At 44.0% G+C, this 27,718-nt stretch overlaps 1 protein-coding gene across 11 annotated transcripts; it reads right to left on the bottom strand.

Annotated features, from left to right (window-relative positions):
* Positions 1 to 82: 82 nt before the first annotated feature.
* Positions 83 to 27,718, bottom strand: LOC147639593 (uncharacterized). Of its 11 annotated transcripts, none has more exons than XM_086825780.1 (18): positions 27,411 to 27,718; positions 26,428 to 26,815; positions 26,187 to 26,294; positions 26,022 to 26,071; positions 25,641 to 25,730; positions 25,424 to 25,507; positions 25,271 to 25,327; positions 25,104 to 25,192; positions 18,199 to 18,329; positions 17,964 to 18,097; positions 17,672 to 17,787; positions 17,530 to 17,581; positions 17,296 to 17,437; positions 16,969 to 17,159; positions 16,602 to 16,776; positions 15,596 to 16,505; positions 801 to 1,143; positions 83 to 652 (listed from the first exon to the last, which is right to left on the bottom strand). In XM_086825780.1, exons 1-18 carry the CDS (start codon positions 27,443 to 27,445, stop codon positions 343 to 345), a joined length of 3,405 nt encoding a protein of 1,134 aa, XP_086681906.1. In that variant the 5' UTR covers positions 27,446 to 27,718; the 3' UTR covers positions 83 to 342. The 11 variants fall into 11 exon arrangements, with proteins under 11 accessions (XP_086681906.1, XP_086681918.1, XP_086681897.1 ...); XM_086825792.1 differs by having other exon boundaries at positions 801 to 1,137; XM_086825771.1 differs by having other exon boundaries at positions 25,271 to 25,330; positions 27,411 to 27,717.

Below are 27,718 nucleotides of genomic sequence, written 5' to 3'. Positions count from 1 at the left end.
AGAATGTTAAAGTCTCTAAATAGGAGGGGAAGAATATTATCTATTACATATTAACTCTATGAACAACCAAAGCACAAGGAGAAGAGAGAAAAGAGAAATCTTGGATTTCTAAAAAAAATCCCTTCAATTTTGAGCCTTTGTATTTCTGGCTTCCATTCCTTCCTTAATATCTTTTACATATGGCAGCAACACGTGGGTTGAGTCGTAGTGTTTTATTATGTGGACATAACGAGATCAATGTTGAGGCTCTATGACTAGTATGTTAGTGTAAACTCAATTATCGAAGTTTTATATGGATGTCCTCTTGATTTGTATGTGACCATTTATTGTAACCTGGTTACATCAGCGCAGCACGTAGACGAGGTCGCCCGCAAGGAGGATCTCCCCGCGCGGGGGGTTGGTGTAGACGTAGGAGACGATGGAGTTGCAGGAGCCGGCGGCGCGGTACAGCCCCAGCGCCAACGACTGCTGCTCCTGCAGCATTCCCACCACTAGTCCCTCAAAAGTGCGCCCCTCGTACGATTTGGGCAGCGCCACCTGCTCCAACCTCGCCCCCGTCAGACGCTCCCCACCCGCCATCTCCACCACCTCCCTGCCCGATATCAGCTTCTCCGTGATGGCCACTGTGTTCCGGTTGAAGAAGAGCGCGTACCTACATGCAACCAGTAAGCTCCATTAAAGAAAGGTGCAAACAATTAGCATATATGCTACATTTCCTGCATATGCTTCTCATGCAACTGGTATGTGCCCTTTTTGCATTGTGAACCTTGTTAAGCTCAGGTGGGCATTGTAAAGCTTACAGCAAGAAGGTTACAGATGCTGAACAAAAGCCTTTGCCTTCTACATACGCCGGGGCAAACAGGAACGTTGCAGGGCGATTGCGATTGTACAGTAGGGGATCAAAGCACTGTGGGTTGATGCGAAGTTTTGGGCGCAAGTAGTGTATCTCGATCTCGCGATGTACCTCCACAATGATGCGATCCCGCACAGGGTGTAGTAACCTCTCTACTGTGGCTGTGATCACAACATTGTCCACATCCAAAAGGACAGACGATGAAGGTGTCAGCCCACTGTCCTCGCTTGTGGGTTCTTTACCCCCATCATCCCTGCCTCTATGTGATAAAACCACCACCTTCTCTGTCACTTTCACATGTAAAGCACATCAGCGTATCTAGTGTAATCTCCCTTAAAACTTCAAATATTCATGAATGTGACATTAGCAAGCAGTTCCATGTCTCAAGCTTTCCGACTATTTGAGACTATACTCAGAACCCATCTTTGTGCTCTGATGTGTACCTTTGTTTATTGTGTAGTAGCCGGGTGTGACATGCTTTGTAATCAAGTAAAAAACATCAGATACAAAGGTTCCCTTCACCATTGGAGCGGATGGAGTGGTTATTGAGGTACACATGATGGAATGCTTGAGAGTCTACCAGGTTTGCTGGTAAAAAGAAAATATAGCAAGAGCAGAGAGGTCTATGTGCATACAGCATAGGACCTACCAACCCTGACACCTCATGGGGTGTGGATTTTTGTGGTCAAGACAGACAAGCGCCCCCTTTACACACACACACAGCCTCCTGATGGGTCCAGTTTTTATTTGTATGAACCATTTTTGAACTTAATCGATGAGGAAGGAGACAACTTCATCTCAACAATACATATCTCACCAAACGGATTCCATTTTAAATAGAACGCTCTTGACCCCACATGCTTGTTAGTTGGCAATGACTTGGGGGATTATAAGCCCAAATTATCATTGTAAAGGTTTCAATCCTCATCAAAGGATAATTCGAGGATATAAAGGTTTAAGTTGGGTTTAGCTTTTAGGATAGCCTCTCATTTAGGTCAAATCTATGATTAATTAGTGCAGTTTTGAGTCTCTGTTAGAACCCCAATTAAGTCTTAATCCTCTTCTCTGCGCAAGGCAATCATCTCTTCAGTCACCCTTCTGCAATTACTGTTATGTGCAGCAGCATAGTCTCTTCACAATTGAAGATCTAAACCAACAAGGCAAAACCTGCAAGACGGAGTAGGCTAGCACAAACCCTTCATTAATTGCTCTCCAATTTTCAACCATGACTGACCCCACATGCTTGTTAGTTGGCAAGACCACCAGAACTACATCAAATTCAGCCCTACATATGCCAGGTGACTTTCAGCCCTCTTCAGCCGGTGGCTTCACCTCTTCACCAACTTGATGTTTCTAGTTTGATAAGAGTGAGCCTAGGCTTCCGTAGTCCTTGTTTCAGCAGTTGACTTCTCTTTTGGTGCTTTTCTGGGAAGTTTCAGCCAGGAATATGGGTGGGAAGGCTTTGTGGAAGTTTGGACTGTCTTGTGAACAGTTGACTAATTATGGGAAGTTTTGGGCTGCCTAAGCATGTGCAGACCAGCCTGGCCAATGGGCCAACGTTTGGGCTCCTTTTTTAGTCTAGTATGAACGCATTTAGTAATTTTGATGGCATTGTTTTTGGGCTTCCAAAAGGCTGGCTGACTGGAGTTAGTTGGACTAGAGTTTTGCTTATAAATAGCAAGGCAAGGGTCATTATTGAGTCTTCAAGGTTGGATAAGCAAGCCTCAGCCTTTGCAACCATAGCACAGTAGGTTCCAGCCCTATCAGCTTTTGAACAATAGTTAAAGTTAGTAGCACATCATTCAAGAACCCACATCTAGTCCAGATTTTGTGGAAACATGTGTATATATATTGGCATATATGATATGAGTAGTGCCACATGTGAACATCTGTTGCATGCGCGGAAGCCTTGTTGTACTGATCCACAGCCCTAAGCATACTTAAGAACATTGATGCTAATTAACTTATGATTAAGACACAAGAGAGAAGAAGAGAGAGATTAGTGTTCAGGGTTTTCTTGTATTTCTATGGTACAAAAAGGTAATTGATGCTTGTACATGATTGAGGCTTGTGGTTAGCCCCATAGGGGTTGATCCTAGCCCTTCTACATGATGTTCTACTGAATGCTGGATGACTTATGAATGAACTGAATTACTGAATCAGTGAATTACGACTTGTGTTATGCTGAAAATGATTAGATGCTTATATATGTGGGAGATGCTGCAGTCGGCCAGTAGAGCCCCTGTCAGCCTGTTTGTGTGGACAAGTTCTATGCTGCACTTACAATCCTGTGCTGCCCACACCTGTTGCTGCCTTCAGTAGCTCTGGCCGCCTGCTGTGGGACCTCTGATGGCTACCGACAGGGTTCCCAGCCCCTTCATGCTGATTATGCTGATGGTGCTGCTACTTATGATGATCATGTTGATGACCATGCTGATGATGATGATGTAGATGCTGCTAAAGGTGATGTTCCTGATGCTTCTCGTGATGATGATGGTTCTAATGATAAGGATGTTTTTGCTACTGATGCTGACACTATATGTTGTCCTCACTGCTACACTAATCAAGGATTAAGACTGTTCCTACACAGGGTTAGCCATGGCACGGGCGTGCACGTGACATTCACTTCTACTAAACTTGATGACGGGGTGGACACTCTTTCATCCTTCCTCCCTGGACTTGACTTTGAATTGCTACTGCTTATTGACTTTGACTGATATTTTTGGTCTGAACACCTTCACTCCTGATATCCACTTCCAAGTATTTGATGAAGAACTAAGCATCTCTTCATTGTTGTCCCCATGTCTGCTTTCCCTTAACCTTGACACAGCGTCGGGTCACCTACTGGAACTGATCATGCCTATTGTTAGGCCTTTGGAAATGATCTAAGGGCTTATTGAGGTATTGGGTCTACGTACCTAATCTCAGGGACTGCTCCTCTAGCTTCGCCTGTTTTGCAGACCACTCCATCAGCCACCCTACTGTATCGTTCTTGCTGGAACTATGCACCTTCCTTGGGACATAGCTTAGTGGGCTGAGCCGGAATGCTCTGATACCAATGTTGCATACGCGGAAGCCTTGCTGTATTGATCCACAGCCCTAAGCATACTTATGAACATCGATGCTAATTAACTTATGATTAAGACACATGAGAGAGAAGAAGAGAGAGACTAGTGTTCCGGGTTTTCTTGTATTTTTATGGTACAAAAACGTAACTGATGCTTGTACATGATTAAGACTTGTGGTTAGCTCCATAGGGGTTGACCCTAGCCCTTCTACATGATGTTCTACTAAATGCTAGATGACTTATGAATGAACTGAATTACTGAATTATGACTTGTGTTATGCTCAAAATGATTAGATGCTTATATATGTGGGAGATGCTGCAGTCGGCCAGCAGAGCCCCTGTTGGCTTGTTTGTGACAAGTTCTATGTTGAAAGTCTGCACTTAATGCTGTGCTTACATTCCTGTTGCTGCCTTCAGTAGCTTTGGTTGCCTGTTGCTGTGGGACCCCTGATGGTTGCCGACAGTAGCTCTACTGGCTGTCGACAGGTTCCTAGCCCCTTCATGCTAATTATGTTGATGGTGCTGCTACTTATGATGATCATGATGATCATGTTGATGACCATGATGATCATGATGATCATGTTGATGACCATGCTGATGATGATGATGTAGATGTTGCTAAAGGTGATGTTCCTGATGCTTTTGGTGATGATGATGGTTCTAATAATAAGGATGTTTCTGCTACTGATGCTGACACTATGATGTCCTCACTGCTACACTAATCAAGGATTAAGACTGTTCCTGCACAAGGTTAGCCATGGCACAGGCATGCACGTGACAACATGGGCTAACCAAGGGCACTTTTTCCTTTGGGTTTTTTCCCTTGGAGATCTGGTGTGAAAGGACACCATCTACTTGAGTTGTATTATGATATTATGGAGTTGACCTACTAGCTCTACACATTCCAATGCAATCTACTCTTTGCATCTCACCATCATCTTGTGTATTGTGTGGACCTGCTATGCCTAACTCTAATTCTGTTGTTGTTGCAGCTCCCCTCTTGGGCCAACAACGATATATTTGGGGTTTTGGCCCAAGAGGACAAACTGGATGGTAGTAACTACTCCCTATGGAGTTTCATCGTCCGAATCCTTCTTGTGGGCAAACGTTTATGGGGTTTATGTATCAGGTGAAGATGTATGCCTTACGAACATAGCACCTAACACACTTGGCCGTAGAAGAGATGGGATACTCACGAGGCCCAAGCGATGGCTTCAATTGCTTTCTCAGTAAAGCGATCAATCATACCGCTTATTAGGTCTTGCAGGACCTCACAACGAGCATGTACTTGAAACCATGTACCAGGTGAAGAATGAGGCTAGGGTTGCATATCTCAAGAAGGAACTTGAGAACCTGGACATGAATAATGGTGACAATATGGTTGATTATCTTACGAAGATCTAGGATCTTTGGAAGCAATTGCTCAATATTGATGAGGTCATTCCTGAAAAGGAGTTGGTCTCCAGGACACTATCATCACTGCCAGAAACTTACTTGAAGTGTCAATGAAAGACACGACCCATGTTACTATGATAGTGGTGCTTCTAAACACGTTATCTCAAAGGAATTTGTTTACGAAGCTTATGGTTGTCCCTGAACGCAAACGGGTAACATGTTCAAACAATTCCTCTTATCTAGTTTAGGGTGTTGGTGAGGTGATCCTCACAACAGCAAATGGTGTAGACTAATGTCTTCTAGATGTATTGCATGTGCCTGGGATTAAGAAGAACTTGTTGGTCTCCTCTTTTACTAAAAGAGGATATGCAGTGAACTTTGAGAACGACAATGTCAAAATACGCAGCAGAAATGATAACCAAATTTGAGACCACGAGAGCAAGTAGAGTGCAGAAAATAGACAGCACAAGAGAAGGAGAGAGATAGGCGTATAACTCTTCTCTATACACAAGATCCTGAGGAAAAATTGAATGAATACAATGTGGGGCAATGGGGCCTATTTATATAGCCCCATCATGCAGTTGGCCAGCGCTAGCAGCCCTCACGAGACTGGGCACATCCAGTCGGCCAGCAAAAAAAAACACCACGACCACTTTTGATCAGGTCGGCCAGCCCACGTGTCCAAGAGTGCAATCGGCCAGCATCAGAAGCTCCTGCCAGCCTGTGGCAGCCACCCACATCATGGAAAAAATGGAGAAAAATGGGAAAAAAATACGGGGAGTGAGGAAAAATGATAAAACACCTATACAGGGTGTGCACACCCACAATAGAGGCCCTGGTGTCTGATAAAGACAGGAGATGACTTCTAACACCCCCTCTCAGCTCCTGGCCTTGAAATCAACCCAAGGCAGCTGGAGTGCCGCCTGAGCGTAGCGTGAGGTAGAGATTTCGTGAAGAGGTCTGCCGCATTGTCCTCCGTCGAACAATAAAGGAGCAAGATGTCACCAGCCAAGATCTTCTCGCGTACAAAGTGATACTGTATCTCTATGTGCTTGGTCCGGGCATGGAAGACCGGGTTCCGAGCAATAGCTATACAACTTTGGTTATCGCACTGGATGACTGTGGGCTCCTTTTGTGGAAAACCCAATCTCGCCTAGCAGCCTCCGCAACCACACAACCTCGCAAGCAGCACCACAAGCAGCCCAATACTCTGTCTCTGTCAAAGATAGGGCAATAGTTGGCTGCCTCTTACTGCTCCAAGAAACTGCTCCTGAGCCGAGGGTAAAACTGTACCTGAAGTGGATCTCCTCCCTAATCTGAGTCACTCCAACCTTGGAGTTTGACTCCATCCCCTCCTGTGTAAGAGAGTCCTAGATCCTTCGTACTCTACAGATACCGCAAGATCCACAATCCTGCGTCCCAATGGGACTTCAATGGCGTCTGCATAAAAGAGCTCAACAGCCCCACGGAGAAGAGCTCAACAGCCCCACGGAGAAGCTCAAGTCCAATTTGGCGTCTGCATAAAAGAGCTCAACAGCCCCACGGAGAAGCTCAAGTCCAATTTGGTGTTCAGCAACCAGATCAATGAACCAACCAACTTCTGATACTGTGAGGCATCAACTGGCTCACAAGGATCATTAATGGTTAACTTTGTGTTTGGGTCCATTGGCGAAGTAATAGGCTTGCAGTTCTCGATCCCAAAGGCCTCAAGCAACTCATGAACATACCGCTGCTGAGAGACAAAAAACCCCCTCTGGGTCTACCAGATCTCCAATCCCAAGAAGAAGTGGAGTAAGCCTAAGTCGGTCATCTCAAACACCTTTGACAAGGCAGCCTTCGTCACGCCCATGTGCTCCACATGACCGCCGGTGAGAATGAGATCATCCACATAAAGGATGATAATCGTAACCATGCCACGTTCCCGAAAGAGATACAGGTTAGGATTTGCAACCGATCTCTGAAATCCAGTCCGAACAAAGAAGGAATCAATCTTCTGATTCCAAGCCCTGGGAGCCTGCTTAAGACCATACAATGCCTTACGTAACCTGTAAACCATCCCTTCTGATCCTGGAACAAAAAAGCCTGGAGGCTACTCAACATAAGGCTACTCAACATACACCTCCTCCTGCAGGTCACCGTTAAGGAACGCAGATTTTACATCCATTTGATATACGGGCCACCTCTGAGAAGAAGCAAGGGCAAGAACGGTCTGAATCGTGGACTTCCGTGCTGTAAGTGTGCAAAGGTATCCTCGTAGTCGATGCCTGGCCGCTGAGCATAACCTTTAAAGTTTAGCCACAAGTCTAGCTTTGTGTTTGTCCACTGACCCATCTGATGCATATTTGGTCTTAAAGACCCATTTGACACCAATGTTTGACCGTTTCCACGGCCTTGGTACCAACTCCCATGTGTTGTTCTTCTCGATGGCATCAAGTTCCACCTGCATGGCTTTCCTCCAAGTATCGCTTCCTTGACGGAAGTGGGCTCCTTGTCCCGCATAATACGAGACATCAGAGCATAGTTTACCTGAAGAAGCTCCGCTGTATTGCTTTTGTCTCGGACTTTGTGTGATCTTCGAGGGCCATCCTCTGTGGTCCACTCGGAGCGTAACTCCGTGACACCTGACTCCCGAAGGGTGTCCGACAACCACCTAGGTACTCGAACAGATCGTGGAGCCCCTTGCTGTTTGCGGGGGCTCTACTCCAGCTGCAGGCTCAACCTCCTGTGTTGACTGAGGTTGATCAACTGGAGCAATGGTCTGGGAATCATCATCAATGGTCTGGGAATCATCATCAGACTCTTCTGGATCTCCAAGAAGTGGCAGCTCCTCGACAGTGGATATTGGAACATGCTCATCAAAGACCACATCCCGGCTGACAACAATCTCGTTCTTGTCTGGATCATACAATCTGTATCCCTTGGAAATAGAATTATACCCCACAAATATAAGCTTGCAGGATTTGGAGTCAAGCTTCCCTCTCTGCTTCTTCGGAATATGTACATATGCATCGCTCCCAAAAACACGGAAGTGCGAGACATCACGTTTCCTGCCAAAGTATGCCTCAAACGGAGTCATGTTGGGTACTGAAGTCGTCGGAGATCGGTTGAGGGTATGGACAGCCGTTGCCACAGTCTCTCCCCAAAGTGGACGAGGAAGATCATGATGCTCCAGCATGGTCATCGCCATCTCCACCACAGTCCTGTTTTTGCATTCTACAACTCCATTCTCTGAAGGCGATCTGGTATTGGCCAGTTCCCTCTTGATGCCATGGTCTGCACAAAATCTGAGAAATACAGTCGAGGAGAATTCACTCCCTTTGTCAGCCCTGAGAGTCTTTACCTGCAATCCAGACTCTTTTTCCACCATCACGTGCTAATCCTTGAACCGTGCAAAAGTTTGCTCCTTCTGTGAAAGAAAGTAGACCCACATGAATCTGGTACAGTCATCAACAAGCAGCATAAAATAGAGAGATCCTCCCAATGATGGTGTCTGCTAAGGTCCACACAAGTCAGTGTGAATCAACTCCAACGGTTTCGAAGCCGCCTGGTAGCCTGCTTCGGAAAGGATTCCCTGTGCTTGCTTTCCACGAATGCAAGAACTGCAACGTTCTTGAAGAATCAGCACTCTTCTCATTCCGCTTAGAACACTTCCTCCAATAGTGGCCTTTCTCGCCACAATCATTGCAAGATCGTTCGGCCTTCAGCTTCTCTCGTTTTGTGTCGGGCTTCTTCTCAGAAGACTTCTCTGGTGAAGCCTTCCCTTTGCCCTTGTTGTTATTCCGACCTTTCGACCGTTGGCGAGTTAAGGCCTCCGAACCTCCGCCGTGAGGGGGGTTCGTGAAACGTTCCTCCTGGTCCAAGACCATGGGCACAAGCTCCTCCCAGGTAATGGTGCTGAGCCTGCCACTCGTAATCAAACAGGAGTAGAAAGCGGAATACCGAGCAGGCAAGTGGGACAGCAAAGTAATGGCCATGTCTTCAGATGATATCTCCTTCCTAGCCTGGAGGACTTCCTGCTGAAGGGCCTGCAGCTTGTTAATATGCTCCCACATTGTCGATGACTTCTGCACTTCCAAGGAGATCCTCTTCATGGGTGATACCCTGTTATAAAGAGAAGCCAAGTGCTGCCATATGCCTCTGGCCAGCGTCATGTGCTTTACGTGATTGATTACTTGTGGTGTGCAATTGAGGAAAATAAATGACCGGACCCTGGCGTTGACACGATCCCACATCACTGCCTGTGCCTCGCGGTCCTTCTTCATTGACAGTAACTCCATAGTTACCACGGAATGGGAACGTTCCGAGAACGTCGGATGCTGGAACAGGAGCGGGAACGGGAATGGGAGCGGATCGGGAACGTCGCGGAACGCCACGTCATATGACATGTCCGCATTTAGGACTAAAATGACAAAACATTTAAAATATCCACTCAGCCCTGAACTTGTTAAGCAAACGCAAGTTTGCATTAACAAATACAAGGTCATTTGCCTTCTGGACACCAAGCCTGTTCCTCTTGTTGCTTGCAATGTTCCCAAAACTGCTCCATAAGCGCTCACATGGCGAGGAGCTAGCACCCTGGCTAAGCACTCGAATAGCCAATCTTTGCAGCAATGGTGTATCTGCCCCATAATCCTTCCACCACCGTGCACTGGATATCTTGAACCTATCATTCTGTGCATCCTGCAAAGCGAAGAGGCCTCTCTTTTGTCGATAGAAGGAAAGGTCTTCACGAACCCTCCTCCTATCATCTGCACTGGGTACAAGCTTTCTCAAGATATCCTCCCAACCCTGCACAACCTCTGCATCTGTCTCTTGTCCTTTGCCTTGAAATTCTGGATCCACCACAAATGCAGCAGCCTCTAATGCAGAGTGATACTCTGTCCACCTGCCTGTCTCGCAAGACGAGATAGCTCCTATTTCCTACCCCCATCCAAAGTCTGTAGAGATAGGATTCTCTCAATCATCCTGTCCATCCCCTCATACACCTTGCCAATGCAAGGCTCATCTCCATCAAGAAGCCTCAACATAAGAATGATTGGCCGCACAACCTGCAACAATACCTCAATAGTGTCCCTAAAAGTGTCATCAAGAACAATGGACCTGCATCGAATACCTGCCAACCACTGAGGTACGCTCTCGCCATGCATCCCACTCCTCACAAACTACAAGCTGCCTCAAATGATTCTTCACTTCAAAAAGACGCTTTAGCATAAGGAAATTATATGCAAAGCGTGTATCTGAAAATCATCAAACATGAACAAAGCGGCTGATCTTTGAGCTGTTCCCAAGCTTTACATACAACCCTATCTTTGCTATCATGTGAAGTGTTGCCCTGCATATCTGGAACCATATGCACATTAGGCTTTGATGCATTTGCATTATCACGCTTCTTCTTGTTTAGGCATGCCTTTGCAATATGCTCGGTGCTACCACAAGTAAAGCATTTTCCGTCACTCATGTATTGCTTTTTCTGTTCCGGAGTGAGACCATAGTCTCTCAGTTTGAAGGGACGCTTCTTGGTAGTGTTATTTTGAGCCTTTGGACCATTTTTATCTTGGTTTTGGTCCTTTTTAGGTGGCTGTTCATCATTTTGCAGGGTTTGGACAACCCTCTCTTTGCCTTGAAATGAGGGTTTAGCCTTATTGGATCGACTCAATTTGAGTTCCAATTGCTCGATGGCGGTGGCGGTGGCGGCTATTAATTGGTGTAAGGTATGACCAAGATACATTTGTAGTCTTGCTTTGTACACGGGTTGCAATCCCGATTGAAACCTTCTCTTCCTTTCCGCCTCGGTGACATGCATAAATGGAGAAACCTCCAAAAGCACTTTCCAAAACTTTTGTACATATGCATTTACCGATTCCCCCTCATTTTGCTTTACCCAATCCCACTTCATTGTTATCTCATTCAATGCATTGGGAGGCAAGAATTGAGCATAGAATCTCTCCTTGAACTCTTCCCATGATCTAACAGGATTCAGTGAGAGCTTCCTTACATGTCGGATCATGGATTTCTGAGTGAAATCCTCATTACTGAAAGCAATATCAAACTGGGCAATAAAAGCAAGTGCCTTTGATGCATCATATTCCCCATGATATGTGTCAAACTTCACAGATTTGTCTCCGGCTTTGAAGTCATGAGACTTTGATGCATGTGTGTGCATCTCAACATGTTTTCCTCCATGTTTGTCCATTGGAACAACCTCTATGACTGGCATCATTTTAGGACCAAAAGGTGATGCATAAGGCATAGATACATGTGCCCTATAAGCATGAGGCATGGCTGGCCCCTCAACATGCATTGATACATTTTCAGTCATAACTTCTTCCTCACGAGCACACTCGAAGGCATGAGTGGCATGAGAGATACGCGGAATACCTACACCAACAGAAAATTGCAGCCCATGTTGCATGTGTTGTGCATGCACATTTTCAGCCGGCAATGGCATTTGACATACATTTTGACCACTGCCATAAACATTGTATCCTTCACGGGCTACATAAGGTATTCCTGCATGGCGTGAAGTCATTGATTGTTCCTCTCCCATCGCATGGAGATTCATCCTCTTAGACATAAGTTCTTGTTCGGACACTTGTGGGGATTCCAAGACATGTGGGATGGTTGCCTTTTCTGCATAGGCATCCTCGGTACGAGCCAAGTATGCACGTGCTGCATCCTTCGGTTGCATGTGCAACTCTTGAGCAATCATTGCCATTGCATGATCCATATAAGATTCAGCTTTCTTGGCCTTCAAACAGTCATGTACCAATGAATCCTCATAGCGGCGGTAGAGATTCAATTCTTCTTGTTGTGCATGGAGAAGAGCCTGCATACGAGTAAGTTCAGCCCTCAAGACTATGGACTCTTCTTCCTGCATCTTCTCTTTGCCACGGGACGGCTGTCCCACATATTCATGTTCCCTATTGTGCACCACATGAGTTTGCTCATCCTGTAAAAGGCATGCATTTTATTGTCCCTGCCTCTTGTATTAGCATCTCCAACATTCATTGTATGGCTATCCATAATGTTCTAAGTGTAGAGATGGCTAGTGTTCACGGTGATCGTCTCTCATGATAGAAGTGAAAGAGAACCGTATGCTCTGATACCAATGTAACTTGGTTGAACACAATGCTAATCAACACACTTAAATACACTAAGATTTGATGGACACTTGTTCAAATACAAGAAGTAAATTGCTGAATTGACAAGAGACACACAATGAGCCGGAACGGCCGACCTCTCCCTCAAATAAAGTATATTGATCTTGGGAGAATCAAGTACATAGTGTCATGGGCATTTCTGACCACATTTCCATACCAATGCATATAAATACAGTATTGAAAACAAGTGGTTGTCGATGTAGACTTGCAACCCACATTACCCTCTCAAGTGCCCATGTTCCCTACCATCTGCTCTCTATTGTTCCACCAACAAATGGTAGCAACACTCTGCAAGAGAGCACGTAGGACAAGAGAACACTACACAGGGTATGTGATCTTGTAATCCGGTTCCTCCCTCCTGCTACTTGCTCCTATATTTAAGCATAAAAGCTTACCAATAGCAAGTAGAGTCGATGACAGCGGAAGTCTTCACGATGGAAGTCCTTGGAGTGTTGAGATCTTTGATTTGTCGTCTTTCTTCGCGACAAAAGTCTTCAAGAGGATGAAGGGAATCTTGGGAAAGATTCTCCTATGGTTCAACTTGAGAAAGGAGAGCTGAAATCAGGGTTTTCAGCAAAAAGACCAAAAATTACAGCAATAAAGAGCTGTTTTGCTGAATTTCAATCATTGGGAGTGTGTAGGAGAGTGATTAGCATCCGGAAACACTCTAGGAAGCTTGAAAATCACCTTAGCAAGCTTGGAAATGGAGTTGGGAAGGAGAATGTGCAGAAAATGCAGCCCAACAGCCCTCATGAAGGAGGCGCCAAACTCTAGAGAGAGGAAGAGGAGTGAGGTGGTGAGTTGTCCAGTGTAGGTGGCAGACAGGTGCTTGTGGAGCAAGCTAGAGTGGACACATGGCTGGTTACTCCCTTTGTACAAAGGGGATAAGGTCTGGGCGGTGGACATTGGGTTATGTCCACCTCGGGACATCAGTGTGTGTGAACACCGGATTGGTCATAATTTATAAGTGAGTTTTGGCTGTCCAAAACTTAATGAAGTGTGTACACACTCACTTATAAGGCTAAGTTTATGACCAATACTTACCACCTGTCACATGCCACATAACCATGTCAGCAGACAGTTTCACACGCACGGTTTGCGGGCGGGCGTCCCCTTTCCCGGAACTACAGATTGGTCAAGCAAGCATGAAAACAGCATGCAATTTCAATTGCAAGCAAGCACATAAAGATGCTATGCAATGCAGCATTGGTATGGACAATCCCCGTTCATGAGACTATACCAAAATAGACGTGCTCCAGGCAAGTACACGAGGTACCACACCCAATGGAACACCAATTCACCAAGCATTTCCGGGCATGTATACGGAGGCACAAGTCCCAACGGAAAGCCAAGTCTACAGTATCACATGAGTGGCATCAATCCCCGGCATAAACAACTGCCATGGACACCAGTCCAATGTACATACATGATAAGAAAGCACGGGTGGACCAATTGGGTGGCCAAATGGTGACAGAGTTGCACACAATTGAGAAGAAGAATCTGACAGTGTTTGTTTATACTGTAAAAATCAGAGGTATATGTGATCATTAGTGAGCCAGTTGAAGACAAAGAGATGGTAGAGATATGCATTAGAGGTCTTGGAAGAGACTTCAAGATGTTGAGAACATCTATTGTCTCAAGATCGGTTGCCGAACTTTGAGGAACTTGTGGCAAAGACGATTCCTGAAGAATAGATATTTGGGGGAAGCTCATCAAAAGAAAATTGGAGTGTTGAAAGTTCTCTGTACTCTGGTGATGAAAAAGCCAGAGGAAGAGGTCATCAAGGCCAAAGAGGTTGCAACTTTGGAAAAGAAAAAGGTAACAATAGCCATGAGGACTCTTCAAGTAGGGGGAGTCAAAGGAACACTCAAAGAGGCCAAGGTGGAAGATAATTCTCAAATCCAAGAGGCTATAATGGCGGAAGAGGACAAAACAACAAAGATGCTTGCAACTATTGTGGCAAGATGAGACATTGGGCTCGAGATTGCTATTCAAAGCAAAGAGATATGAGGAATGACACATTGAAGCAAGGGAATTATGCCTTGATAGAAGGAGAGAGAAACGAAGAAGACGAACATAACTTGTTTGCTATGCGTCATCGGTCAATGGTAGTGTCTTTGGAAAAAGACAAGTGGTACATAGATTCCGCATGTACAAATCACATGATTGGAAGAGAAACTTGTTTGTATCAAAGCAAGAAGTAACTAAGTTCTTTATGTTCAAGATATTACAAAGAACTTGGTGTTAGTTGGGCGAATTGTAGAGCAAAATATGCAAGATCCAAGTGGGTGTACAGTGCAAGAGTATCTTGGATGCAATGACTACGTCAGAGGTATATGCATATACAAGAAACTCATCTATGTCAGAGGTTGAGCTTTGGCACAAAAGACTTGGTCACATAAGTATCTCTAGATTGAAAGAGAGAGCATACAAATGATTGGCAAGGAGATTGCCAAATCTTAAAGGACAAGCATTGTTTGGACTATTTGAGCCTTGTGAAAAAGCAAAGTCATCAAAAAAGCCTTTCAACAAAGAAGGATACATCCATCAAAAGCCTTTGGAACTTATATACACATGGATCTATGGGGACCAACACAAACTCAAAGCATTGGAGGAGCAAGCTATTACATAACCTTCATTGATGATTATTCAAGGAAGGTTTGGATATATTTTTTGAAGCCTAAAAGCGAAGCTTTTGATAAGTTTCAATAGTTCAAAGTAGAGGTGGAAAAGCAAAGTGGTCTCAAGATCAAAACCTTGAGAAGTGACAGTGGAGGAGAATATATGTCATGGGAATTTGACAAATACTTAAAGCAACAAGGTATCAAAAGGCAGTTGACTACAAGATACACGCCACAAAGGAATGGAGTGGCAAAAAGGAAGAATTGGCACATTGTAGATAGGAAGGTCTAGGGAGTAGCTGGTCACCAAATTTAGGGGGTTACTATGGGGAGCATTTACAAACAACGGGGAAGAGTACTTGGGCAAATGGGCAGAGGAAGTGGAAAAGGAGGACAGCCAACCTTTCTGCTTACTGCCGATGTCACTAGGAGCTATTTCTACCTCCTTAAACCATGAGAACTCATAAGCTGGCCTTGAACATGAGTACAAAAGACTTGCCTGCTTGTAGCACTCCGGCACGCACGAGGTCAATCTCATAAATCGGCGACCCCTGGACAAAATAGACATCATTGAACATGCCGACACAGCCCCAGTCTGCAGTAGTAGGCTGGTGGGGATGCATGATTACAATTGGTGGATTAGGCAGAAAGGGAGTCCTCAAGTGTGCCACAAAGCAGAAGAGGTTTGCAGGCCATTTTCCCTGCATACATAACAGCACATGAGGCTTGTTCAAGTTTACAAGTGTCAGGGTCCTCTCTTCCAAATTCTTCCTGATGACATCGGCTCTCTTTTCCAGGATTGAATGATCAGGCTTTTCAGGTTTCATAGGAGGCCATTGTGTTATCAGATCTACAGCTTCTTTCAATGAATAGACCTTCTGTGTCTCACTATTTTTCTGTATCTGCTTGCACCTTGTCTCTTGCAGTGTTTCGTCCATTGCATCAGGCTCTACTTCACGAAGGGTTGAAGCACAAACAATCTCCCGTAGCTGTGTTTGTAGCTCTGCTCTGTGGCCAGAGCTCATCATGCCAAAGCTCATGGACCCAAAAGCCTGCCTCTGCCTCTCTCTTTTTTTCTCTAACCCGAAGGAATCTGATCCATTGTCAAACCTGTGACTCCTGTGCCTTTTCTGCATCACGTCATGAATCAACAAGTCATCCCTATCATAGGATGTTTTGAACTTGTTGCACTTGTACAGCTTTGTATACCAAGCTGGCAAAGATTCCTTTCCGTATCTTGAAATTTTCTCTGCTACAGCAAGGTCCTCAGCAATCACTAATCCGATGTCAGTTCGTTGTAGTAGGCGTCGCCTTGGAAAGAGCACAACCTCACGTGTGTTCTCATCACCTATAGAGATGTCGAGGCCAAAAAGAATGATTTCAAATTTGAGATACACAATCTCTGCAACCTGACAAATGGGCAGCAGCAGCATCAAGCACATGTCACTGGCAGATACCAAAGGAGTTTAATCGGCTCATATGAAAAGCTGAAAAAAAAAAGTTACCTCCTCAAAGGTCAATTCATGTTCGTAAAAACAGGGTGGTAAGATGACAGGATATATCTCTTGTTGCTGCCCATGGCAGTATTGCTGCATCCAATGCCCCAGCACAGGATTGCACACCTTTAACCCCGACTTAAAAAGATTGATAACCAGTGTAGAAATGCCTTTTATTTGACAACTGCCACGCAGATAAACATGCTTTTTTAGAATTAAGAACTCCCTTGGTTTGTCGACTCACTTGACTCACATGCCTACCAAGCCTTGCGCACATACAAGTATGCATCATTAATTTTAGATTTTAACATGCAAAGGTATCTTTTTTTAGCAATGTTGTAAGTGTCTTAATGCACAATAGCTTTGATTTAATCACCTGCGAGCAAGAAGCTGGTAGCAGATGGCTTCTGGGCACACAATCTCAATCCCACCATCCACATCATCCCATATGGGATTATTTTGGTTCTCTGGTTTCAACATTTCAACTATCACCCGTACCTTGGAGCCGCAGTATCGATGCACTGACAATGTACGCATGATTTGTGCTGCATCCTCAGCATCTGGATCCTGAGGCTCTCATGACATCAACTCTCCCACACGGTTGCATTCTCAAAACTAAACTATTGTCACCACTTTTCATCAGTGCCAATTAACCTGCATATCCGACATCTTTTTGTTTCATGGACAGGTTTAAAGGCCTTACCTGTGCCAGGTGATCAGCCATCAAGAAGAAGGCTGATGCGACGTTGGCACTCACACGATCAAGATCAGAGTCTTTTAGGGGTGTGCCTTCGATAAACTCGACACGGCCTTTGTACTCTTTCAACAAAACTTTCATCTCAAACCTGCAACAGAGACAAACAAACATAAGGCAGGCATGTTCAAGTATATATACTACTTTAAGTACACTGGTTTCAGCTCTTGATCAGGAGTTTACGAAGGCTTGAAAGGAGCCATGATGACCACTCGAAGAGGGAAAGCTCGCGTGTCTGCACACAACATATTGTGGCCCTCAAAACTTTGGTGTAGCAAAACTTAGAAGGACAAAAGATTGGCAGAGGTCCAAGCTTATGGCGGACCTTTAGCGTGGGAAGGATGATAGAATTCGGAAAGGAAGTCCTCTACAGCTCGATAGGATAGGTTCCCACTCACAATAATGAATCGAGAGTCCACAGCATACTTCCCTCCGTAAGGCCTGCAAAATCAAGTGCGTCTGTGGGTATGCATGAAGTAGAACACACACAAACCAGAACAGAACATTGAATTGGAAGCACTTGGTTACCAAAATCAAGTGCGTCTATGGGTATGCATGAAGTAGAACACACACAAACCAGAACAGAACATTGAATTGGAAGCACTTAGTTACCAAACCTTCTCGATGCAAGTTCCAGTATCTTGTTGACTTTCACTGGAATGAAGAGGACAGCTGCTACAATGATGAGAATTGCAACACCGCGACCCCAATCTGATTTCAAGGTAATGTCACCGTACCCCACAGTCGAGACCTACCCGATCGTCAGCAAACAATTGAAGTTAAGTATTGTGGTAGAAAAATCCAATAGGTGTAAGCATATGCAAATGGAGGGTAGTTCTAACAGCCACTAACCGTAACAATGACAAAGTAAAAAGCTTCATAGAAGCTTAGGCAGCCGTAGGCAGGGTAGCCATTGGATTCCCTGACACATTGTGAACTGGCTCGCCACTCAACCCATTGCAACACTCCAGCTGCTAGGATAACTGCAATTGCATTTGACAGTGCCCCAGTGAAAAACGCTGCTTGCATTCAAGCCTTAGTCGGCACTGAGCACCGTAACATCAGCAGTTCATGCAGCTCGATGTGATTAAATGACTTTCTAGTGCCAGGCATGGAGCATGCCTGGAATGGCTAAAAATGACTAACCTTGGTATCTAAAAGATAGTATACTAAATCTTTTTTTTAATGTCAAAGACAATATCTGTACTCACCAAAATGTGCTTTGTGGTCTGATGGTAGAGTCTATACCTTTTGCTTTTTGAGTTGTATATCCTATAAAAATGTATTTTACCACCTTATTATCCAGCAGCCAGCTTAATGCGTTGTTGCTTAGGCATAAGAGCATAAGTAAGACAACGAAAAACACACAATTGAAACACAGAGCTTCCTACCATTCTAAGCTTCATAAGCAGTAATTGTCTACAAGGCCTTGGTGGGACATGTGTTTACGTAATTGCGTCCAATCAAAAAACACGAGGCAAATCTTGGTCTTTAACCATGCAACATGCAACATGCCATATCTCTATTAGAGATATGTTCTTCTTCTCAGCCACATCGTTTTACCGAGGTACGTGAGACATTGTGCATTAATGTTTTATGCCTCTTTCAACCATATATACATGAAACTCCTTTGACATATACACTTGTACAAGAGTGCCAACTTTACATGTAAACACATTTTCAGCCATAGAAACAAAGTGTCTGAACCATGTAAAAACATTTGACTTTTCTTTCAACGGATTCACCCAGGTGTACTTGGAGTAGTCATCAATAAATATTGCAAACTAGAAATCACCCAATTGACGGTGTCCTCATAGAATCACATACATCACTATGTATAAGTTGTAATTTTTAAATAGCCCTTACTAGTCCATCTTTCGTGTGAATAATGTGCATTGCATCTTGCTCGAAATGCACCCCACATACATGTTTGAAAAATGCCTTGATCTTTGGTAACTTTGACACCATCTCTTGCCTTTTAAGGCGCAACAAACTGCCAAAATTTAAGTGACTAAAGCGGGCATGCTATAGCTCCGTAACCAAAGTACCACGAGGTTACTAAACGACCCAAGACCACCAGCAATCCCAAATGGAATGAAAACCCAGATTTTATTAGACTAACATCGACTTTCACATGAAGTGAATTCTCTGTACCTTACACACTGTGAGCTCATACCACTATATGCAGCATGAAGAGGGCACCCTCTGCAAAAAATTAGTTTACAATTCCAAGCAATTCCATCCTCTGCAACAAGAAGGGAGACCTTCAGGTGATGAAAGTAAACGCTCTCCCACCTATGTTGAAGCACGCACTAATTGTTCCCTCAAGATGGCTGCAAAAGACTTCTTCCTCGGGGAGACATCCTCCTGAGCAAGCATAACATGCCTCCGACAAACTCCTGATTCAATCACAGTCTAGATTTTATCGTTTGTGCCATCAGCAAGATAAGAGAGCACCCAACATGCATCTATCAGTACGTCCTGATCAATCGTTCAAGAGCAAGAAGAGAAACCTTGGTACCAACCGTTCAGCAAGCCTCTTCATAGGCTCTTCTACAGTGGCCTGCTTTCAAAGCCTTCCAACATCTCAGATGACAACAACAACCAACATGTCCTCAACTCCAAGGCTCTCTCTAACCACCAACAGGTCATCTCCCAGCCAGCCTTTTGATGATTGTACTCTTGAAGGGTCTCCTCTCATCTCCTATTTCCAGCTTCCACACCAACCGCCTCACGGCCACATAGCTCAAAAAAACCCAGACTGTCGGCCTCAGAGAAAAGCAAGCAACATCCAACATGTCCTCATCCCCCAAAGCTCCTCCCGTCTTCTAACTCCGGCTTCAGCAGTGGTCCCTTCATAGCATCCTTGCATATGCCCCAAAAACTATCGGCTTCCAGAATGCTGAAACACGTCATCGGCCAACTCTATATAGCTGCCTACTACCATGCAAAACTTCTAGTCACCTTCCACCCACGTTGGTTCATGCAATAAGCCTCCTAAGGTTTACACCTATGAGCTTCTCGAGCTTTTGATATATATAAAAACTTAAATGCTTTGGTCCCCATCAGGGTTTTCACACACTTGCCATTATGTCCATGCTTTGGTTAGCCCATAGGAGATGCACACCTTGATGCTTGTCCACAACAGGAGGCTCCGTCCCTACATCACAAGTCCATTAACCTTTCACGCCATGCCTTCTTGCCATCCAAGTCGAGCAAATCGACCACACATTGATACCCTTTTTCTTGACCGAAAAAAAACCTATCAATGTGATAGTAATTGAACAAGCATTATGTGCCAATCTCTCACGCCAATCCAACATGTAAATACCATAGCTAAGAGAACCACAGTGATGTTTCCATCACTCCGGTTGTGAACTGTGCACCTATCATCAACAGATGTGACCACTAGGCCTGCCCTAGCAATGGCAAAGACTGACAGGAAGTACTTTTTAATGCTTTGCACAAACAAGACTTTTGAGAGTGATTTTTAGCAATGGCAAAGACTGACAGGAAGTACTTTTTAATGCTTTGCACAAACAAGACTTTTGAGAGTGATTTTTATACCGTTTGCAACGACGACTAACCTTACCAACTCTTTTCACTAGATATAAGGAGTTGTTTACACATGTGGCTATGTCTCCTTGAGGAGCAAACTCAAGGGAGGAAAATAAATTACAATGAGAAGCATTGTGCTTACTAGCACCACTATCAAAGTACTAGATATGCAGATTTGCCAACACTGATATGCATACATCATGAACAGAAGGATCATAATTGCAATGCACAATGAATGCCCGATCATCATGTGCATAGTCGCTGACACCTTTTTAGCACTTTGTTATGATGCATCGACAACCATGCTTGACTCTTTCTTCTTCCTTTTCTATAGTCTTTTTCTACATTCATTGATATGATGGGTTGGCTTTTGACATTGCCTTTCTTCTTGTGCTTATCCCCCCCCGTCCTCGACATTCTTGCTCGAAGACTGGGTTGAATTTACCTTTGGCTTATAGTTGCCCTAAGAAAAGGCCTTGCCTTTACCTTTTTGACTTGCAAATACCTAATCTCACACATGCATGTTAGTTCCATTTTGCTGAGATTGCTCTTCTTTGCAAGAGCACTTCAACCAACTCATCAAACGAAAGGGCCTTGGGGTTTTACCTTTTATCAGGAGCGGAAGCAAGGATGCAAAACCTTGGTATGAATGTAAAGCTCTGAGAACAATAGATATCAATGAACTATCTGGATAGGGCTCATCAATACATGCAAGCAGCTCATTAAGATCTTTAATCCTTGTGTGAGAAACTCATCCATTAAATCTTCCTCATTTATATGCTGGGACTCTAATTGCTTGTGCAAGTAGGCCAGGCGTGCCTCGTTACGCACCTGGTAAAGCGTAAAAAGTGTATCTCAAGCTTGCTTGGCCGTTTTACATGAGTGAATATAAAGAATAATGCTTCTCTTCATAGAAAGTGCCACCAATGTATGTGCTTGTGCATCCCTACCATCCCACTTGGCTCGTTCCACTGTGGAGGGTGCGGCGGCAGATACTACAGTTACATATAAACTATTGTCACCATCTAAATTTCTGGTACTATCCGGTGCTAGCAAGATAAGGCACGCCTCAATGCCAATGCCGACATTCCAAAGCCCTTTGGCAACTAATACATGATACATTATATATGACCACAGTGAGTAGTTGGTCATGTTAAGTTTATGCTCGATAAAAAGCATCCCAAATACATCAGTGCCTACTATTTTAGCCTAAAAATAATGTATCTCTAACATAAAATGCAAACAACCCAACTACACACATATACTATCACTGAATACAACCGAGATGATTGCCTCTAGACCATTGATGATGACGAAGAAAACTTGCAAAGTGTATGAAAAATGACAATGTAGAGTTTAGAAATATTACTAGCAACATAAATCAATGATAATGATGCGAATGCTACCTAAGTTATCGATGATGAGTCCCCAAAGCTACAATGTCGATGATAGCAACAGCCATGTCTACACACCAAATGTTGTGTAGTGCACAAAACCCAAAATTGAACAAATGCAGTTAGAACTGACACTCCCCTGAATGTCTGCAAAAATCTTATAGCATACGAACGAGGCTCAAAATGTGCTCAAAACGCCCCAAAATGTTGTTAACACAGTTAACGACATACTATAGCTAGCGTATACCTTCTTCACCTAAAAGGATATCTCAATTTGAGATAATCAAAAGAGCAGCCCAAGGAGAAGATGACTAAGGGGTGTGAGATAATCAAAAGAGCAGCTCAAGGAGAATATGACTAAGGGGTGAGAGCCAAGAGAACCTAGTCTGATATCAATTGTTCAAGTGGAAACGAAGGTAGCAACACACACACACTGATACAACAAACAAGGAGAGATAGAAAGAAGCACAACACTCAAAATAGATTAATTGGAATGAGTGACGCACAAGTTAAGTGACAGGACAAGGTCACTTACACGCACTCATAAGAGTGCATTCAGATGCTTGAGAAAAAAAACCTCCTAAAGAGATAAAAAGTACCCCAACCCATTATTAGCCTACGTCTACACATCACTACCATATAAATGGATATAGATACTATATGGGGAAGACAAAATGGTTGCAAGTATCAACATTACATTTCACACAAGTCTATCACAAATTTTGTGTGGAACGAGGCTAGAGCGCCCCACTACTTGATAGTACCAACGATGCCATATTATGCAATTGATACCATCCACTAAGCTCTCATCATTTGAGAATGTGTAGTGACATGATGGATTTGAGTTTGAGAGAACATGCAAGGTATGCTCCGTGGGAGTGTACGACATGAGTTCCATACTTTTTTTGCCCCACTTTTGCTTCTTTTCATGCATGCTTCATTCACATCCTTGAGAGATGTATTGACATCTCTACATTTCTTTCACAAAAGGAGAAGACTGTTGCCATGCCGCTTTTATCAAATAAGTGTTAGTTACATCAACATGAGCTACTCACAAGATATCAACATAAAGTGCATGCTTTTTCTTCTTGTAGTGCATGCTTCGTTCACATCCTTGAGAGATGTATTGACATCTCTACATTTCTTAAAGGGGAAGACCATTGTCATGCCGCTTTTATCAAAAAGGTGTTAGTTAATCAACATGAACTACTCACAAGATATCAACATGAAGTGCTCACATCCACGTAACACCCAAGTCATGATAGTGGAAGGTATTAAGCACAGGGCAATACAAGGGTGTGGCATCTTGTCAAACCTTTTCATAAAACCATAGTTGCCCATAGTTACATGGATTGGAAACGGCCTGAAACTAGAAAATGAAAACAAGTCTTTTAACATAATATAGTATTCATGAAGGACAAAATCAAAGAGATGAGGAAAAAAATTGTGAGGGAAACCTTGAGAAGTGGAAATTGACAAAACAACGGAGAAACAATGGCTCTTTCTTGTGTCTATGGTAAGACCGTTGCGGAGAGAGAGTAAGGTAGGAAATTGAGAATGGAATTATTGCAATCTCATGCGGCACCGAAGAACAACTCAACATTGAGCTTCACTAGTAGCACAACGTTAGCATGAAGGCTCGTGCGCAAGTGTGATTGTTTGCAAGAAGAGAGAGCTCTCTCGCACACACACAAGTGGGATTTTTGCACGAAAAGAGATGACCTATTTACCGTGAAGATTGCTACAAGACTAAAAAGCCCTATTCCAAGGCCTATGTATGTTTATTTAAAAAAACATGCCATTGCCTCATTTGTGAGGAGTGAGGGGGATACAACTCAACTTTATTGCTCTACTAAGGGCTAGTTCGTCTAGCAAGTGTGGGTTGCATGTTTTCAAAAAAGCCCTATTCCAAGGTTTTTTTTAAAGTCATGCAATTACCTAGTCCAATGAGGAGTGAAGGTGGTTCAACTCAAATTTTTTACCCTAAGAGGCTATGTTTATTGTTGTAGGAGCTAGTTCATCTATTATTTGTGGGTGGGTAGGTGGGACCAATGCTTAAATACATGGCTTGTACTATAATTTTCATCTCGGTTCGAATTTGACGAGGGTACCAACACCAACCTACAACTCTTGCAACCAGTGTTCGAAAAAAATAATTTTGCCAAAAAGTTAAAAACCTTCATTAGAAATTTGGGAAATTATTAATTGAAGAATTTCTCAAATTTTGGAGGTTGTCCTTCTAAAATTTCCCAAATCTTGCAGGTTTTTGTACCTTCAAGTTAAAAATTTGAAGGTAATTTTCAGAAGTTGCAGGTGCAAATTACACTAAACCCGGTTTTTTTCGAACACTGCTTGCAACCCTCCTCCCACCACGGGCTGCAACCCTGCTCCCCCTTGCACACCTGTCCAGCCCTGCAACGTGGTCAACCCTCCACCACACACCACCTCCTCCCCTTGAACAACCCTCGCCGCACCCCTGGCTCCCACACGCCAACAGTGTTTAAACGATCAGAGAGGAGAGAGAAAGAGAGAGACAGACCAACATAGCACAAAAAAGCACGCGCCCAACAAAACCTTCCCGAGCATGCCCAGAGAAGAGAGCCCGACGCGTCACATCAAGAACCTTAACCTTAAATTTTTTTTCCCTTCACCCTTAACAAAACAGGATGTCTCCGCCTGAAAAACTAAATAAATCGAATACCACATTTTATTTTGGGTGCATATCTGTGTAAAGATGAGTTAACAAAAGGGCAAAAAAATATTTGATAATTGCATCCCACGTGGCCCAAAAATCATTTTACTTACAGATTCCGAGGGAATAGGCAATTAGCGTGAAGATTTCTTGGCTGACTGCTCCCCCAGGAAGCGCCCATGATGACAACAATGGCACCGTCCTAGCCAGCATCAAAATAATGTTATCTCGATCAAGCTAAACGTTGCCACCACAATAACTGTATATATATGCCACTAACCTTAAAACCCGAAAAACCAAGAAAACCTGAGGGATTGCTGCATCCGCCATTACTCCGCTGCTACCAGATAAATAATTTACACCTTAAACATGCACTATCGCGCATTTTAACAAATTCTGGTGCTGTGAGGTTAGATAATATAAAGGGAATCACCTCAGTATGAAACACATCGGAAGAATACTTATCAAGTCGACGATTCCATTGAGAGACAGGGCGTAATACAGCCGAACTGGTGCACTGGGTTGATATAAACACAAGGCAAGAACGCGTGTATTATCATTTGAGCACAGCTCTGTGTGCGTGTGAGTGTGCGCGCGAGCGCGAGAGAGAGAGAGAGTTTTTTCATGTTACAAGGCAACTATTGCCTTGCCTGTACAGCTTGATGAGATAATCAAGCAGAAAGAAAAAGCTGCAGCCGAGTTCAACGACAGGAATCCAGTAAGGGCTATGGGCCGTATACCTGAATAAAACAAGGGAAACAAAATAAAATGTTCGACAAATGTGCGCAGTTTTTTTTTTCTTCTTCTTCTTCAAAGGTACAGGAAATTTAGAAACACACCCCAGCCTAGCGGCCCAGCAGGGATTTTTTTTTTTCTTCAAAAGTACAAGAAATTTAGAAACACACACCCAACATCCGTGAGGTGGAGGCGGCCCCAGGGATACTAGGACTCTACGTGCGCAGTTTTTTTGTTTAAATGATATTTAAAAAAACAAGAAAATAAGAAATAAAAGCTTCTTGATTTCAACTCACGTTGTGCGCACGTAGAGTCCTAGCAACAGCAAAGATGCAATGCCCTCTAGCTGCGTAAAAGCAAAAGGGACCCCGAAAAAAATAAAAAGGAAATCAACAGAATTGGCTAAAATTAGATCCTAAACGGGTGGCAAAAGCTTATAAAATTTGTGTGAAATTGCGTACCACTAGTGAGATTGTACTCAGAAAAGGACCGCGAATGCCTGCCCTGACTTTGGTTGAAAAAGGCACTTTCCCATACAGGAAGGAGTCATGGTAGGTGGTCAAAACATCCTTAGCCATGGGAAATAATGCAATTAAAAATAAAGGGGAAAATATGAAATAAAAAATAGAGGGTAAATGGGCAGCATTCGTGTGTGGCGCGTGTGTATATATGTGAGAGAGAGAGAGAGAGAGAGACTCTTACCTCGCTAACTGCAATGTCCTTGCCTGGCGTCTGCTTTTTGAGCCGTGAGAGAGGGAGGGGGGCGGTCGCACGTGCAATGAGTTTGGAGAGGACGGGTAGGCCGCGGGTGGAAGATGATGCCCAGCAGAGAAGCTTGTGGCCAGTGCCGTCATCATTGTCCACCGCTTCACGCTCCTCCGCCGAGAGATGTTGCTGCCTGCTGGCCGGGATCAGCAGCGTCGTTTCACACGGCCTCTGTATTACCACCTCGCCCTCGTCCGCCCGCCCATCTCCATCTTCATCTTCTACTTTCACGCTCTCGAAGCCCGGCACTAGCACCTGCACTGTGTCCACAGATTCATCTCCTGACAGTTGCCCCGCCTCACCTTTCTTGGAGCTCCCAGGGCGCCTGGTAATAAATGACGTTACACCACACATCAGGATCCAGAAACCTCTTTTTTCTTGAGAGAAACATTATTAAATTATAAGCACGAGACTTAACAATCTAATAATTTGGGGACAACACAGAAGCAGCCTCCAGCCCCAGCAAAAAATGGAAATACAAGGATCATTTAAGCAAAGCATACTATCTCATATGACTGTTGAGACAGCTGAGCTCATTTATAGGGTTGCACTGCACAGCAGTGTACAGGTAGGAGAATTTGTAAACAAAGTACAGCACCTCTAAGAGATAAGAGGAGCAAGATAGTGTGCAAAGGGTTCCTCCAATAACAGCAGCCAGGGACTTAATTTGTGAAGGAGCAACGATGGGCTATAGATCCAACATGAGGAATGGAGAAGGTAGATCCTGGGGAGACCTTCCACACCATCACGGGATTTCCTCCATAATTTAGACCACCACCTTCTAGGTCTAATGGCATCGTCAGATAATCTCTCTCACTCATTGTAATTTAAACTCTTAAGAGTTCATTTTGAGTTTTTTTTTTTAATGCCTCTTTGGCATCGATCCCAGAGTGGCCAGAGTGGAATGTAAATGGATGTACGTGATCTGTCCCATAGGTCGGATTCTGCCTCCCATGGAGGTTAATATAACTTTCTTTCTTTCTCTCTCTCACTCTCTCTCACACACAGGCAGTACACAAAATCTGACCTGAAGCTTTTCAAGCGCTTGGGCGTGTAGGTGTAGAGTGCTGTAGTGGGTGCACCATTTACCGAAGAAGGAGAAGCCATACCATCCAACTTGGCTGACAAGCCCCTCCCCCTCCCCCTCCCCCCCGCAGACACCTAGTCTATCAAAATAGAAAAAGATGGTGCCGCTGGCTTGAATCCTGAGAAGAAAGATCATTATATT

This window comes from Cibotium barometz, chromosome 3, assembly GCF_041138505.1.
Source record: "Cibotium barometz isolate CiBa-2024 chromosome 3, ASM4113850v1, whole genome shotgun sequence".
Lineage (NCBI taxonomy): Eukaryota > Viridiplantae > Streptophyta > Polypodiopsida > Cyatheales > Cibotiaceae > Cibotium > Cibotium barometz.
The sequence above is the reverse complement of the archived record's forward strand: the minus strand, read 5'-3'. Positions and strand labels throughout refer to the sequence as shown.